This window comes from Gorilla gorilla, chromosome 2 (assembly GCF_029281585.2).
Source record: "Gorilla gorilla gorilla isolate KB3781 chromosome 2, NHGRI_mGorGor1-v2.1_pri, whole genome shotgun sequence".
In the NCBI taxonomy this organism is placed as follows: Eukaryota; Metazoa; Chordata; class Mammalia; order Primates; family Hominidae; genus Gorilla; species Gorilla gorilla.
The window spans coordinates 147,177,581-147,195,632 of NC_086017.1; the positions used below are offsets into that span (position 1 = coordinate 147,177,581).

Below are 18,052 nucleotides of genomic sequence, written 5' to 3' on the forward strand. Positions count from 1 at the left end.
TAACCCACAAGGCCCACCCAAACACTTGAGAAGGTGGAGACCCAGAGGACACATGAAGTCTTAAAGCCACCTGGCATCTCATGAGAAAGGCTCAGTACACCTTCTATTAGAGCTTAGTTTGGGAGCTCTGCCACTTCCTTGGAAAGCTGTGGTTGTGAATGATCATTAGAATGAGACTTGGTTTTTCCCTGGCAGTCCACCCGCTGTTTTTAGTTGTCTCAGTGCTTTCTTGACATTCTATCTATCTGTTATGCAGATGTGAAGATTTGAAATTACTTCATTTATAGTGTGTGTTGGGTTGCAGTCCTTTTTTTTTGCCTTTTGGAAATTCTTCTTCATCCACAAAGAATTCCAGATTCAGACATTATTCATCTATGTCTGGAACACAAAAAATCTCCTGAGCTTCCATATGTCTTACCTTCTTTCTACCTTTAAAATAGTCAGAATGCTGCCACAGCTGAAGTCAGTTTTCTCATTTGCTTGTTGCTTGCTTCCTTTCTGTACCTTACTTACCATACAGCCTAACTTGCCTTACTAGAGAGTTAAATGAGTAAATTTACTGTGCCCATACAATATCTATAAGTTGTATACTATAGATTTTTATTTTCAGGGAAAGAAGTTTCTCTATATTAAGTGGAAAAAAACAGGCAATAAACTATAATCTTACTTTTGTTTAAAAAGTTATATGCACAAAAATCTCCATGACTGTTTATGTGTATATGTATATTTAAAGCCCAAAAGGATATTTACAAAAATGTTCACATTGATACTACCTCTAGCTGTGATCTTTGCTTTCCTCTTTGTAATTTCTCTGGTATCACTCTCACTTTTGTTTGTAGTGTGTCTTATTTCTACAGTCATTACTTTTATGAAGATTAAAACTATTGTTTAAAAAGACAAAACAGTAACTTTGGTTTGTCAAATCCAAACTGCCTTGAAGGCGGGTCCGGGCTCCACCCCAGCTTACTGCCATCTGTACCATTCTTTGGGATTCTTCTCTTATCCCAAATGAGCAGCTTTTCCCTGATCTCATGATTCCATTCTTTTACAATAGGTTCTTGGCCGTCCTCTAGAATCCACTAGGCGCTGAAGACCTTCTCTGCTCACTTGTATCAATGAACTTGTCAGGGAAGGGAAGGAGGATGTAAAAATGATGTTCTAAAAGGAATTGTCACTAGAATGTGATCTCCATCAGGACCCAGGAGGAGCTCAATAAATACCTCTTAAATGAATTGACCTATTATTTTTTGTCTCATTTATTTTATCTCACAAATTCCTACAAACAAGCCTTGTTTGTTTTCTGTAATGCCCTGAACATTTGGAGTACTTAATATAAATTAATGAATAAAGTCCTTTTAAAAATATATCCATACTTAATAAAAATAAATTTCAGATTTCTTGTTATCTTTAACCAGAATTTGTGCTTGTACAGGAATTTAGAAAGGGACAGGACTTAAAGATAAAAGTCTTATGTTAGATCCCGCTCACAGTTTTGTGATCATGATTAGTCAACTTAAGCCCCTAAGCTGCCTTCATTCATAGCCTCACGGATTCTCTTCTAGACTCTTCTGAGGCCTTCTACCTGGCCTACCTAGTTTCATTTTGTGTCCTCAAGTCTGCCCTCCACAATGCTACAAAGAGTAATATCCCACAATGCACATTTGATCTTGTCTCCTGTTGCAGCCGCAATTTGTAACTTCTCGGGGGCTTTCTGATGCTGTGTTGCCTTTGCCCCACTCCTTCAGCTTTGGCTCCTGGAAGCCTGTCTTCAAACTTGACACTCAAATAATACCAAGTTCCTGCTAGCTCCCACACATCCCATGCTGCTTTCTGCTTTGCTCCCTCTTACAGGACATTTTCCCTTCAGCCAACTACACTACTCTATTCCAGGACTGGGTTTGGCAGATCCCCTCTCTGGTGTGTCTTCTTTTGCCTAAAGGTTATGTATCCACTTTCCTGCCCACTCAGACTGTGAGCTGCTTGAGGCAAAACCATAGAGTTCATAGTTCTTTATGTTGAAGGGTACCTGGCCTGTAGTGGGACTCAAATGTTTATTAAACTGTGTTGTAAAATACATGTGTTCTTCTGAATTGTCTAAATGATTTTTACCCATAGAATGTTACCTGATTTTTATATGTTCTCCTCCAAAATAAGAAAAATACTTAGAAAAGGAAATTGTGTGAATTAAAGTAACTTAAAATATAGTTAGACAGAGACAAAAACTATTGGTGATATTTTGGAGTATATAATAAAGAATTTTTTAAAATTAGAAAATGGTAAAAGTTTAACCCCAAATATTCCTTTTGGAGATAGTTCTCAGAGAAAGCAGTAGCTTTGCAGATTACATGCATTAAATATTAATAGCCTATTCATCATACTTCCCATATCAAATAATACAAAATAGTTCTCTGGTAAAATGTAGCCCTTTCTTAATTCAAACCAAGAAAAAACAAATTTTGCTTTTCTCATGTTCCCTAGACCCCAGAGCCATTTTTCATCCTGTTTTTCCTGAAGAAAAGATAAAATCCCTGTGAGGGAAGTGACTTGACCAAGTTACCCAGCTAGTCAGTGCAGAAGCTAACTGCCCACCTGGTGCTTTTTCCCCTCAGCCACACGTTTCCTGTTTCTCCACTGCGGTAAAAATAAAAGTTAATTTTTAAGCGCTTCCTAATTCCTGTATGTTCAAATCAGGTCCACTGCTGAATGTTTTTATATTACCCTTAGCCTCATACATTAGCCCTAAACCTAAAGCATTAATTGTTCTGTCATACCCATGTATACAGTTTCTTTGAGCATCAGAAAATCTTTTCTATAAGAGATGTTTTATTTTCTCAACTATATTAATTTTATTTATTTTATTTTTTAAATTTCTCAACTATTTTTGAAGTGGACATGACAAATAAAATATTCCATGTCTCCTTTTTTATTCCACAAATAGGCCTTACTATACACTTTTGGTATTCTTTTAAACTGTTCTGTTGGAAGCAGTTTCCACACTGAGTCATCCACCCAAGATTGCCTATGTTTTCCAGGCAAAGTAATAGTTTTATTTCTAAATGACTCATTACTTCTGAATCATTACACCTTGTGTTGTCTGTTAAATAAAGTTTTCAAGACAATTTTCTACAGTTTTTTTCTGCTCCTAGTCTTCAAGTGATCCACCTAAGTGGCATGGACATTCAGTCAACTCTGTCTTTTCTTTATGATTGATGTTGATCATTTCTTCTTTAACCCTTTCATCAGCTGAGATAAGCAGTGGAATTTCTTTACCTCATACTCTGCTCCAGATGTTTCCTGAAGTGGAACAAATAAATAGCAACATAGTATGTGTAACACCGTTCTATAATTTCCATCATTACATTAATGTTTAAGATTACATTAACTTCCCAAATTTCTCCATGAAATTAGGGAGAGACACCCCAAAAAATGTAGCTCTAATATCTGCAGGGAGATGAATTCAGCTTCAGGCATGGATTTCAGTACACATTCAGGAGAAAATATTCCCCATGTAGTTAAATATACTTGGCAGTGAAGAGACCGGAGTTAAAGATAAATATTTGAGAGGAAGCGCCAGATAAAGATTTTAAGGCCACAAAAGTGGACAAGATTTGAGCATATATAAGATGAGAAACGGGGCAAAGCACAAAACTCTGAGGAAGACTGGCACATAGGGGACAAGAGGAGAGATGCAAGGAAGGAGACAGTGAATTTTCAAAGGGCAGGTGGAGAACCAGCCAAATATGTCCCAGGAGTCAAGTGAGGGAAGTGTTTCATTCTTTTCAACTATAAAGCCGTTGAAAATCCTTATGACCTTAGGATAGGCAAAGATCTTAAGGTAGTATATATAAATGTATTAACTGTAAAAGAAAAAATGATTAATTGGATTGATGAAATTAATTTACAGAATTAAAACCTCCTACTCTTCAAAAGCCACTGCTAAGAAAATGGAAAGAGAAGCCACAGACTGGGAGATAATATCTGTATTTAAAATATATATATAATGAACTCTTAGAATTCACTAATAAAAGATGACCCAAAAGATTCTGAATAGACACTTCACAAAAGAAGATATGTATGAGTTTTTAATAAGCATATGAAAAAATACTCAACATCATTAGTCAGCAGGGAAATGCAAATTAAAGCCACAGTGGGATACCACTTCACACTCACTAAGATGGCTAAAATTTACAAGTATCTGAAAGGATGTAGAGCTACTAGAGCTCTCAAGTGCTGCTAAGGGTATAAAATGGTAGAACCACTTTGGAAAACAGTTTTGCAGGTTCTTATAAAGTTAAATGTACATTTATCATGATGCAGTAATTCCATTGCTAATTACCCAAAAGAAATGAACACATATCCACAAAAAGACTTTTACTTGATTAGTCATAATAGCTTTAAATCATAATAGCCCAAACTAGAAACAGCTCAAATGTCCATCAGCTGTATGAATATACCAGAATTTGTTTTATCTATTTGTTGAATAGCATCAGAACATTTGAATAGACAAAACAAATTCTGGTACATTCATACAGTGGAATACTACTCAGCAGTGTAAAGGAATGTACAATTGATAACATACAGTAAAATGGATAAATCTCAAAACTAAATGCTAAATGAGAGAAGCCAGAGAGAAAAGTACATATGTAATTATGCTAATATGAAGATCTAGAACTGGCGAGACTTACCTACAGTAATAGAAATCAGATCAGTGGTTGTTGGATATTATGGGTAGGGGAAATTGAGAAAGGGCCTAGGGATAATTTTGCGGTGATAAAAATGTTCCATCTTTTTTAAGGCAATGGTTACATGGTTCTTGTCAAATCTCACTGGACTACACACTTAATATGTTTTTTATTATATGTAAATTATCAGTAAAGTTGATTTCAAAATAAAAGTGAAGCTCTAAAAAGCTGAAGGGAAGCTCTGTGTTTGTGGACAGCATTTGTCAATTAGTGGGCTTCACTGTAAGGCGATCATGTAGCTAGATGAGATTTCTATTTCTCCAGAAAAAGATTCTTTAATCCACAGTGGAGACTAGGAGCTGGAGGTAGTAAGCCTGGTTTTTGGTGACCTGGGCCTCCTGTATTTTCAATCCTTTACCACCGTCTTTGTCTGATGCCCCTGATGTTGGTGCTTTTCTGTTTCAGTTTTTTCCTCCCAGCACATCAACTTTCTATCTTCAGCAGGGTGAAAGAGGGATGATTTCTGAGCTTGTGGAGTGTGGGTATGGAGACCTAACTATTCTCTTACAGACTTTCAAACAGTCACCCTATGTTTAATCCTCTACCCTACTCCATTTTCTGTGGTACCTGCTACCAACAAACCTTGGCTTTCTTTGGGTTGTGCAGGGTATGAATTGGTTTGCTTGTCATCAGTAAGCTGTCATTTACCATTCCTACTTCTCTTTTCTGTCTTCATCTGGAGTTACAGGTGTCTCCTAGGTTTTTGAAGATGGAGTTTGCATTCCTGTTTCTCATTCTTATTATTTGGAGGAGACTTTAAAACTGTGAAACCCATACTGCACATTTTCAGCGTTACCAATACCAGACTCCTTATACCTCTCTAAACACACAAGCCTTTTTCTGTCTCTGTGCCTTCATAGAATTCCTTTTTGCTTACAAGGCGCAGTCCAACCTGTTTTTACCTGATAAGGCTCTTATCTTTCAAAAATCCAGTTCCTCTCCATCCTAACTTTTCTTATCTGCTGCTTCTAAACCTTTGTTTCACAGCAGATCTTCTTCATTAGGAACTGCCATATAGCAGTTTATTGTGGAGCTTTCCAGAGGCACTGGAAAGTACATGTTAGAGTAATCGTAATCTGCTTAAAGTGGTGGTAATAGTAAGTGCTTGATAAATATCTGTTGAATGAACTCTAAAGATGCATATGAAACACTTGCCCAGAAATTAGGAAAACAGACTCTGGCCCTTTGTGGAGATGAAAGGACCGGCAGAGACCAAAAGCCTGGCGGGTGGGGCTGGCAGCATGCCACAGACCTGAGGTGCATAAATATACACATTCAGAACAATTATGATTTTGCAAGTAGTCTGTTGTATTAGGGGTATAAAGCAGACTGTAACAGATGTTTAGGCTGAAAATTTTTCTCATATTTTATCTCATCTAAGATTATAAAACTCATTATTTCATATGCCATTAAGAAAGAAAAAACTCTATTGATTATGATAGAGTGCTTATCCTCTAGAACTTTTTTTACTCATTGAAAGAGTTCTATGAGACTTACGTTGACAGATTTTTTTTTTTTTTTTTGAGATGAAGTCTGTCTCTGTTGCCCAGACTGGAGTGCAATGGCACTATCTCGGCTCACTGCAGCCTTAGACTCACTGCAGCCTCTGCCTCCCAGGTTCCATTAATTCTTCTGCCTCAGCCTCCCAAGTGAGCTGGGATTACGGGCACACACCACCATGCCCAGCTAATTTTTGTATTTTTAGTAGAGATGGGGTCTCACCATGTTGGCCAGGTTGATTGTGAACTCCTGACCTCAGGCAGTCTGCCCACCTTGGCCTCCCAAAGTGCTGGGATTATAGGCATGAGCCACCACACCTGGCCTGACGGATATTTTCAACTATATGTCACTCTTGTGCATATATAAATAAAATGCAGTGGAAATAATTGGCTAAAATATTTCTAGAATTTCATCTATTCGGATTCAGACTCTTTAAAATCACTTTTCAATTTAGAGCCACCTATGTTTATACTTTCTTTCTCTGCCATCCAGAGTGTTTGGTGATGACGCATTTCTTAAAAGAGTGTTCTGCTATGATCTTTGGGAATTTTCTGCCAAGTTATTCTCCATGTTTTTTTACAATGGTGTTTTCTTGACCTTACTAGAGTGCATTCAATAAATGACAACCATGTCACAGTTCTGCCTGACCAATAGGGATTTTAAGATGCTACCAACTATAAGATGTATTTCCATTTAAGTGATGTTAAAATGTCCAAAAAAAATGTATTTTAGAATTGAAAAATACTGTAGCTCAATAATGTGATTCTGGCCTCAGAAACTTTCTCTTTGTTCCTATTATTTAAAGGCTGCTGCTTTGTAAAAATGTATTTATAACCAAACTTTTCTTCTAAACTGTCATTTTTGTGAAAATTTTTAAGGTTTTCTTTTCTACTTTGAAGTTTTCTTGTCTTCACATTTTTTTGCTTAAAGTTAGCAGAGGCACTTTTATTTCTATCAACTTTTAAAAGAAGCCTGATGAAAAAATAGACCTTCTACATCTCAAATGATTTAATGAAGTGTCCACTAATATGTAGAGAGAAATATTTGTTGGTTAATCTAACAGAGTTAAAGCTTATTGCACAAACAGATGTCATCCTAGTGGAAGATTTTTAGTAAATTGCTAAGGAACTTTTTCTGTCCTTTGCTCCTTCTTGATCAGCATTATTTAATCAATAAACATATTACCTCATACTTCTTTTTGTATTCTGGCCTTCATGAGAAGCCCTAGATCAAGCTAGTCATTTGTACCATCTCTACTTCTACATCAGTCCTGCTCAGTGTTTCAGGATCTATCCTTACTTTTGCCTGTTCCTAATCAGATACCTCCTTATTTTCATTAACATCTATTTCAGATTTTCACTATCTTCCCAAATTCCTTAATACCTTTCCTGCCCCCTAAACTTTAATCAATAATTTTGCTTTCAGTTTCACTGAGAAAAATTGAACCTGTCATGGAAAAAAATTCCTTGTATTTTTCTTCTTCCATTTATAAACTGGTTTCTTTCCCCCTGCCTCACTAGGAAAGGTATCCACCTTCCTCTGAGACTAATCCCCTCACCAGGGCTTTGGCTACTAGTTCCTGGGTCCTCAAAGCTTTTTCTGGATCTTTCCCTTCAACATGTACACAAGCTCAAATATCTTCTATCCTTTAAGAAAAAATTCATATCTCCATTCTCTTCTAGCTGCCGTTTTATAGCCCTCCTTTTCTTAGCAAAAAAACTAATGGAAAATCTAGTCTACCTACACCACTTTTTTTGACACCAAGTCCCTGAAATTGCACGTGATAAGGATACCAGCAACCTTCATATTGGCAAATCCAGTTTTTTGTTTTTCCTGGACCTCTTAGTAACATCCAGTGCTAGTGACCTCCATTTGGAAAGTCCCTTCTTCAGCCTCCATAAAACTGCTTTCTCCTGGTTTTCTTGTTATCTTTTTCTCTTTCTTCTTAGACTCCCTCTAAGAATTCTGTTCCTCTCTTCAACCCAGAAATGTCATTGATCCTCAACTTTTCCTCAGTCCAGAGCTCCCCTCACTTTATGCACTCACCCTGAGTAAATTCTCAGAGCTGCGTCTCCACCCAGATCTTTCTGCTGACCTCCAGGTTTTTATGTTCACATTTCATTCAGTCATCACCACTTAGATATTCCACAGGTACCTCCTCAAACAACACATTCAGAAAATAACTTTATCTGTCCTGTGGCCACCCCCCGTAAAACAAAAACAAAAAGTCTGTTTTAGGATTAGCAAGACAAGTCTCCCAGTACTTAAGCCAGAAATCCAAGATTCCTCCCTGTCACTTTCCCCTCCTGCCGTTCTGTGGATTCTTCCTCCTGGGCTAATCAGTGCCCTCCTCTTTGTTATTACTGTCACCTACTTGGTTTAGATTCTCATCACTTCTTGCATGGATTATTATCATAACCTCCTAATCGATTTCTAGGTCTTCAGTCTGGTTCCTATCTATCCTCCGCTCAGGTGCTACAGTGATCTTTCTGTAACAAATTTCATCATGTTACTCTTACTCTCTAGCCTAAAAGTCTTTGTTTTTCTCATAGCTTTCAGAATAAAGTTCAGACTCCTTAGTTTAGCATACAAAGGCCAACTGTGATTGGCTTTTGCTGCTGCTGCTGCTGCTGTGTTTTCCTGCCCTCTTGCTTGTCTCTATACGCCCCCCAGTGAGACTAGCTGGAACTACTTGTACTTCGGCATTCACTGTGCAGTGTTCTGCCTCTCTGCCTTCACATATGTGTTTCCCTCTACCTGGAGTATTCTTCCCTTCCTTTTTGTCTAAGTAGCTCTCATTGATCCTTCAAAATTATGTACCTACATCGCTATATTTCAGGAAGCTTTTCCTGACTCCTCAGTCTGATTCAGATGCTCCCTCTCAAAACAGACAAAGGATATGAAGAAAGGCTTCACAAGTGAACAATGACAAAATGTCTAATAGGTAAATGAGAAGATATTCAGACTTACCAGCAATCAAGGAAATGAAGATTAAAACAATGTACTTCCATTTTTTTCATCAATCAAATTACCAAAAATTTAAAGAGAGGAATCAGTCCAAGAAAACATGGAGAAACAGGCCCTCTTCTAGATTGGCCCTATGTATCTAATGACCTTTTTTGAAAAAGTATATGTACACACACACATCTTTTGACTCAACATTTTACTGTGTGGAATATATTATAAGCAAATAACTGAAGAGCTATGTAAAATATATGTAAAAGAATGTTTATCACTGCTTATTTGAAAACAAATAGTAAATAACCTAAATGTTCAGCAATAACAAATGGCTAAATTTATTTATATGATAGAATGTTATTCATTAAAATGATCTATGTCTATTTTGACCTGGAAGTACATTTATGAGATATTGTCGAAGTAAGTTATAGTATGGTCCAAATTTTGTAAAAAATACATACATTTATAAGTTTTTGTAAGAGAAAGTTAAAGTATATCCATAAGAATATCAACAGTGTTTATTTCTGCTTGTGAATATTGTCCAGCTTTTCTGAAAAGAACATTTATTAATTGTGGGAGCAAAATGGGAGAAACTTGGCCTCACTCCTGATAGCTGCTGTGCTTGCTTGCTTCTGTCCCTGCCCTCATTAAACATTGAGCACTCCGAAGACATCACTATATGTCATTTGGCATCATTCTCCCAGGGTCAGGCACAGAGTAGGAAATGTTTGATAAGTGAACTAGAGCAATAACAGCAATAACATTTATTGTGCATTTCCTGAGTCTTAGGTACTGTTGTAAGCATCTGACATATGTTAACTTAATCTTCATGAGATGGGTATTATTATTCTCTCCATTTTGCCATTGAAACAGACTGACAAGGTTAACCACCTTATATTAGGCCACACTGGCAGGATTGGGCTTCAAAACCATGGAGTCTAGCTTTCTCTTAGATGCAGGATAGCATGGTGCTTCTGAGTTAGGTTGGATCTCTGATTGAAAATAGTGGATTAGATTCCATGTCTAAGATTCCATCTAGTTAACTGGGCATCAGTTGAATTATGGTCTGAATAAAAAGGCAGAATTTCACACCCATGGGTCTGAAACAAATAGCAGGGAAAGTAATCTTTGATTCTTTGGCATTTTTTTTTTAACTCAAATGATTTTAGACTGTAAATTTCTCATTGATAGTTGGTGCTACCCCTTGAGGTTTGGTTTTCTGCTGTTGATGTCCTTTCAAAACATACTCAAAGACCTAAATTTGTGATTCGTTCTTTTAAGTCTTGCCCCATCACCTTTTTCTTTCTCAGCAAGATGACTCGTGAAAAGTTCATCAGATTTTTATTTATTTACTTATTTTTATTTATTTATTTTTTTCTGAGATGGAGTCTCGCTCTGTCACCCATGCTGGAGTGCAGTGGCGTGATCTCGGCTCACTGCAACCTCTGCCTCCTGGGTTCAAGAAATTCTCCTGCCTCAGCCTCCCGAGTAGCTGGGACTACAGGCCATGTCATCTCCCACATTGTCTCCTTGCTTTCTCTGCTCCACCCACTTTGGTCACTTCGCCATTCTTTTAGTGAATCACGCATGCTCCACTCTAGGGCCTTTGTAATTGCGGTTATTCTACCCTGGAGGATTTACCTCATAATACCTCCTTGGCCTGCTTCCTCTAGTCTTTCAGGTCTCTGCTTTTCAGATGTCAGTGAGGTCTTCTCTGACAACCCTTCATAAAACAGCACCCTCCCAGCATTTCTAAACCCTTGCCCTGCATCATTTTTCTCCCCAACACATGCCACCATATGATAAGTTTATATGTTTAACTTGTATATTGGGTTTTTTCCCCTTGTTTTATTTCCTGCTGTATCCCTAGTGTATACAAAGAACCTGGTACACACAGTAGGTAGTCAGTATTTGTTGATGGAATAAATACATTGACAGAACCTTCTTGGAAAGCAACTACAGTATATTTTAAAAGCTGTTTTTTAAAAAGAATTATCAAGTAAATTCTGTCCACTTGATGCAGAGAGAGAGATATCCACATGGGGCAGGGTCTGGGGATGGGATCAAGATCAGTAATGAAACTTGTTTTTTCTTTCAGTAAGCAAAAAGAAGATGATGGGAGAATAATTTCTAAGAGTAGAGGAAGTTTGAGACTCAAGAACAGGTACTAGGTGTTGGTAGTCTTTGAGAAGACTAGGTTGATGGAAGCAAAAGGTTGGTGCAGGGACATAGTAGAAAATATGATTATAGATGGATTGGAACAGGTGTTGAGGGACTTAAAAGTGAGTCAAAAGAGGTAGACTTGCTGTGATCCATGAGGAGATCAGAAGTGTGAATTTTTAAGCTGTGAGGGATGAAAATGCCATGTAAATCTAAGCTTCTTAATATCATATAAGGTGGCAAGGAGCATGCAATAAGAAATTCATCTCAGAGGCAGATGTGACAAGGCAGAGTTGAGGTAATATTACTCTAGGCAATAAGGAGTGTAAGGTGTGATGAAACAAAGGCATGAGTTGAATATCAGCTGTAAGGGATATTGCAGATAATAAAGCGTGGTGGTTAACTGCATATGGGATGCAAAGAAAGAGGAAATTAGAAGTTCCAGCATTAAAAAAATTTCCTTTTAATTATTTTTTTTTTATTACAGGTTTCTCTGTCATTCACAGAAAAATGAATCATTTAAACCTTTGGAGGACTCAGTTATCACAATACTTCTCTACTACCAACTAAGATTTATGATAGTAAATTTATGAGAGCAAATTTCCATGTTATAGAACTGTTGAAGAACTAAAAGAGGATATTCTTTCATCAAAATAATTCTGCAGTATCATAATATTACTAAATAAAATTAAAAAGCACAATTATTAAATTATTAAATTTGCCACACATGTGCAGCAGCTACTGTATCCTGATAGTTACCAAACCTCAAATATAAATGGTTTCCCTTCATGGGAAAAGCCATTATATTTGGAAGAAACCACTGAACATTGTTATTAAATATATTTTCAGCTAACTGTCATTTAGGAGAATTTTCATGAAACAAGTTCTAGAAAGTTCCAAGTCCCACCAGTAAGTGGATTTGATATTATGGCAGCAACTTACAGACTTGTGGTTAGTACTGTGAACCACTACAGCAGCGTGGTGATAGACCGGCGTTTTGAACAAGCTATACATTATTGCACTGGAACCTGCCACACCTTCACACATGGAATTGACTGCATTGTGGTACACCATAGCGTTTGTGCAGACCTCTTGCACATCCCTGTGTCTCAGTTCAAAGATGCAGATCTGAACTCTATGTTTCTACCCCATGAAAATGGGCTTTCTTCGGCTGAAGGAGACTATCCCCAACAGGCCTTCACAGGCATACCCAGGGTCAAGAGAGGATCTACATTTCAGAATACCTACAACTTAAAGGACATTGCAGGAGAAGCAATCAGTTTTGCCAGTGGGAAAATAAAAGAATTTTCCCTTGAAAAACTCAAAAACTCTAACCATGCAGCTTACAGAAAGGGAAGGAAAGTTAAGTCTGACTCATTTAATAGGAGGTCAGTTGATTTGGACTTGCTTTGTGGCCATTATAACAACGATGGGAACGCCCCATCCTTTGGTTTACTGCGGAGTTCCTCAGTTGAGGAAAAACCTTTGTCTCATAGAAACTCACTGGATATGAACCTGACTTCCATGTTTCTTCAAAACTTTTCTGAAGAAGACTTGGTTACTCAGATTTTGGAAAAACATAAAATAGATAATTTTTCTTCTGGGACGGACATAAAGATGTGCTTGGATATCTTATTGAAGTGCTCCGAGGATTTAAAAAAATGCACAGACATCATAAAACAATGCATAAAGAGAAAATCAGGGAGTAGCATCAGTGAAGGAAGTGGTAATGATACAATTTCTAGCTCTGAAACTGTCTATATGAATGTAATGACCAGGTTAGCATCCTATCTGAAAAAGTTACCATTTGAATTCATGCAGTCTGGGAATAATGAGGCTCTAGATTTAACAGAACTGATCAGTAATATGCCTAGCTTACAGCTGACTCCCTTCTCCCCAGTGTTTGGCACTGAACAACCCCCTAAATATGAAGATGTTGTCCAGCTCTCAGCTTCTGACTCTGGACAATTTCAAACTATTGAATTGCAAAATGACAAGCCTAATTCTAGGAAGATGGACACTGTACAATCCATTCCAAACAACTCCACAAATTCCTTATATAACTTAGAGGTAAATGATCCTAGAACTCTAAAAGCTGTCCAGGTCCAATCACAGTCATTAACCATGAATCCTTTAGAAAATGTTTCTTCTGACGACTTAATGGAAACTCTTTATATTGAAGAAGAGTCAGATGGAAAGAAAGCATTAGATAAAGGACAAAAGACAGAGAATGGACCTAGTCATGAGTTATTAAAGGTAAATGAACATAGAGCAGAATTTCCAGAACATGCTACTCATCTTAAAAAATGCCCCACCCCAATGCAAAATGAAATTGCTAAGATATTTGAGAAATCATTTGTTAATCTACCTAAGGAAGACTGTAAATCAAAAGTTTCTAAATTTAAAGAGGGAAACCAGAGAGATTTTACAAATTCCAATAGCCAAGAAGAGATAGATAAATTGTTAATGGATTTGGAATCTTTTTCACAGAAGATGGAGACCTCTCTAAGAGAGCCACTTGCGAAGGGTAAAAACTCTAATTCTTTAAATAGTCACAGTCAGTTGACCGGTCAGACCCTTGTAGATCTTGAGCCTAAATCTAAAGTCTCTTCACCCATAGAAAAAGTCTCACCTTCCTGTCTAACAAGGATTATTGAAACCAATGGACACAAAATAGAGGAAGAGGATCGAGCCCTCTTACTGCGAATCCTGGAAAGCATTGAAGACTTTGCTCAAGAACTAGTTGAATGCAAATCAAGCAGAGGGAGCCTATCACAAGAAAAGGAAATGATGCAAATTCTACAGGAAACCTTGACAACTTCCTCCCAGGCCAATTTATCAGTCTGTAAAAGTCCTGTTGGTGATAAAGCCAAAGATACTACTTCAGCAGTTTTGATTCAGCAGACTCCAGAGGTGATCAAGGTAAGACCCAACAATTTTGAGTCCTAGGAACTCTTTAAAAAATGTTTAGTGTTTGAAAATTTTATAAAGAAAAACTTTTTTGTTAGCCATTTTTTGTTCTACTAAAGCTCTGCCCTACACTAGGAATGATCTCACTCAGCTCAGAGTCAGTAAAAAGCAAAGATTATACAAGATGATAGAGGAAAAAAAAAAAGCAAAGACTTTAGACTCAGACTGGTTCCTATTGCCCTCCCCATACCCTTCATCTTCTTCCCAGCTCTGTGACCAAAGAAAAATTACTTACCTTTAATATCCTCATCTTTATGGTGGAAATAATAAGGATCAAAATAACTTGTGTGAAACATAAGCAAGGTTCCTTACACAAAGTAGGCGTTTAATATTAGTCGTCACCCTCCCCAGCCAACCAAGAGACCAGTTGTTACTGCATGCCTGTGTAGACCTGTGTAAGGTTAGTGTAGAGTACAAAAGGAGAGAAGACATGATTCTTTAAGAGCTTAAAATCCACTTGTAGAGACAAAACTGACAATGTCTGAAACAGTTCATGAGCATGTGAACACCATTCTGAAAGTATGGTCATAACAGTAGGCCTTCAAAGAAGATAAAGACTAAAGGGTAAGATTTGATTCTCCAGGCAACTGAGAATAAATATCAATCTAGAATCACAGAAGTATTTTCAAAAGTTTTTAATCCATCCCCCTACTGAAAGCACTGCTTTTGAATACTCCCAGAAAGGCAGTTGTCTTCCCATTTTATTTACATACGTGTGTCGTAGCACAACAAGATTATTCCTTGTTCATTTTATAAGTCCAACATGGGTTAGCAAGAGGCTCTGCTCTACTTCACTCAAGGACCCAGTCTGATGGAGGCTCCATGTTCTTACTGCTGCCCATTGACCCATCTAGGATATGTGGCTTTTGAGTTCACTGAAGGAGGGGAACAAAGGGGTGATGCTTTTAACTGCCTTGTCCCAAACTTGGGCACACTTCATTTCTGTTCACAGTCCAGTGATTCCCAACCTAAAATCTAAGAAACATAGAAAAGCACATGGAATATTTGTTAAGCACTGCCCCTACCACATGAATGAGCTATATGTATCAACATGTATGAATTCAGACATAAAGCCAAATCGGCAAAAGCAAGTTGTAAAATAAGGATATTAATCATTTTGAGATACATACATTTTTACAAAAAGTATGAAGAAATACATGGATACACAAAATCCAATGTTAATGGTTAATCCTGGAGGAAGGGAAATGCAACTGAGGAAGGGCGTACAGGGGGCCTGAATAGTATTAGTCATATTTTACTTCATAATCTGGGTAGTAGATCCATAAGTATTTTGTTATGTTATTCTTTGTGCTTTTTTATATTCTTAAATATTACGTAGTAATTTTTTAAAAAACTAATTGGATATTTGAGATGCCATTTATGTGGCCAAGTTAAAATACAAGTTACATATTAGGTTTCTCATTACAACTGTCATTTGAGCAGGGGAGCAAATGCATATTGTCATCAGATGAATCTTTCTTTCCCTGGTACATGTTGAGCATCCAAAATCCAAAGTGCTCCAAAATTTGAAACTTTTTGGGCACCAACATGATGCCACAAGTGGAAAATTCTGCACCTGACCTTGTGACAGGTCACAGTCAGAACGCTATCAAAACCTTGTTTCACGTACAAAATTCTTTAAAATACTGTGTAAAATTACCTTCAAGCTATGTGTATATATGAAACAAATAAATTTCGTGTTTAGACTTGGGCCCCATCCCCAAGGCATCTCATTATGTATATGCAGATATTCCAAAATCCAAAAAAATTCTAAATCTAAAACACTTCTAGTCCTGAGCATTTTGAATAAGGGATACTCAGTCTGTATGTTTTGTGGCTGCTATTCTTCTGTGGACTTTTTTAGTCACTAGCAACACTAAAGTTTAAAACAATACATACTTTTAATAAGGTTACTAAGTGATTATTTGGGTCTAAATATCACAGATGTTCCCTGAGCATTTCTGTGAAATTACTTTGTGTGAATCTCCTCATTTGTTGGTTCACAGGTGGTAGTATCTTTAGTTTGGGGTCAACACTAGGGGAGAAACTTGGAATTAATCACAAAAGTAAGAAAAATCCCTTCACATGGTTTTTTTTTCCACATGACACATTGCAGTACACAGGCAATACTGATGTGCTTAATAGTTTATTATAAAGGAAAGAAAATACCTACATAGCAACTTCAAAATGATAATAATGTCATAAGAGCTACCAGTTATTGTGAACTAAGGCATACTAAGACATTTAAAGGTATTATCTCACTATTTTTCCTCACAATAACCTGTCTGCCCATTGAAGAAACATCTGCTTTCTCTGATGACCTATTCCAATATCTTAAAACCATTATAACCAGAAACTCTCACTGTGATACGGTGTTTTGAATTTTACTCAACCCTCTTCCCCCATTATCTTCTGTGACAAAAAGGAGACAAATTCTCTAAAAAGAGATGGACTGCATAAGTAGAAAATGTCTGAGCATCACCTGTCCTGTGTCCCTGGCTAACACCTCATGAGTGGGTTCCCCATGACCCCCAATCTAGGTACAGCTACCTTAAAATGCCACACTGGGCTCTAAATGTGCTTCCCAGTTTTTTGACAAGTAATGGACTGAAATCAGAATCTTATTAAAAGATTGTCTCCTGCCATTCTTTTAAATAAGTTTCAATATCACAGAATATAATAAAATTTGATGAGATTTCTTCTTGATAAAAGTTGGAAAAGTAATTAATGAAAAGCTAATTCAAAGAGACAGGTAATATAAAATGTTTAATTCAGGAAGATGCTTAATGCAAGAAGACAAACCATTCTTCCTTGACTCAGTTGCCTTCCTACTTGTCTTTTTTTAATCTTTCTTTTCTTATGAAAAATTTAAGTGAGGAATTGGCACACATTTCTATGAAGAGCAAGATAGTAAATATTTTAGGCTTTATGGGTCAGAGTCTCTGTCATGTAGTCTTATTTGCCCTTTGCAAGACAAACCAACAAACAAACAACCCAATGCTTTAAAAATGTAAACCATTCTTAGCTCCAAGACTTAGAAAAACAGGCAGTGGGCCAGATTTGGTCCATGGACTGAAGTTTGTCAACCCATCTTAAGCAAATAGAAAAGTATGGTGAATGATACAAAAGCACTGTTATCACCCACCATTTAGCTTTGTCAAATCTTAACATTTTACTGTTTGCTTCAAATCTTCTCCAAATACCTTTTGTCCCAGGGGAATTCAGCAAGAGACTATATAGATATATATGAATCCATTATTTCTCTCAAACCTAAGCTCTGTAATAGTTTTATCTTGATGATCAAGGGCAACAAAAATTGTTCTAACAGAACTTTCCTTCCTAGAGAATATAAAGGGAAATTTCAGACTGCTCTGCTTATATTATTATGAATTCCAAGTTAGTAGAATCCATACCAATAAGGGATAGAGAGTAAGAAGCCTACCTGTCCTTCAGGTGGTAACCTTTTCCCATCGGTTTTCTGGAGTTTAAAGTCAGAATTTAAGCAGGCAGTCTGCCTGACAACCTAATTCACATCTGATTTTCTCTTTTTCCATTCAGCCTCCAAAAATGTTATCTCAAGCTCTCAAATGTACCTGAGGTAAAAATGAAATAGTGAAATAAGAATATGGAAGGAGATGTGTGAATCTCTCTTAAGTTTCCACATCTGGGCTACTAGCCTCTGTTGGCCTTTATTTAGCATTAAATGGCTATTTGTTGAATGA

General features: G+C 37.0%; 1 protein-coding gene across 6 annotated transcripts in view; it reads left to right on the forward strand.

Annotated features, from left to right (window-relative positions):
- PPP2R3A (protein phosphatase 2 regulatory subunit B''alpha) overlaps nt 1-18,052 on the forward strand; it is a 206,535-nt gene that overhangs the window by 23,569 nt on the left and 164,914 nt on the right. For 5 of the 6 annotated variants that reach the window (XM_004037696.5, XM_055382948.2, XM_063704230.1 and 2 more), the window contains exon 2: nt 11,848-14,282. The exons of the other annotated variant lie outside the window; for it this stretch is intronic. In XM_004037696.5, the coding sequence (XP_004037744.2) occupies nt 12,288-14,282 (1,995 nt within the window). In that variant the 5' untranslated portion in view covers nt 11,848-12,287. The remainder of the gene's footprint in view (nt 1-11,847; nt 14,283-18,052) is intronic. 6 annotated transcript variants of the gene reach the window in all.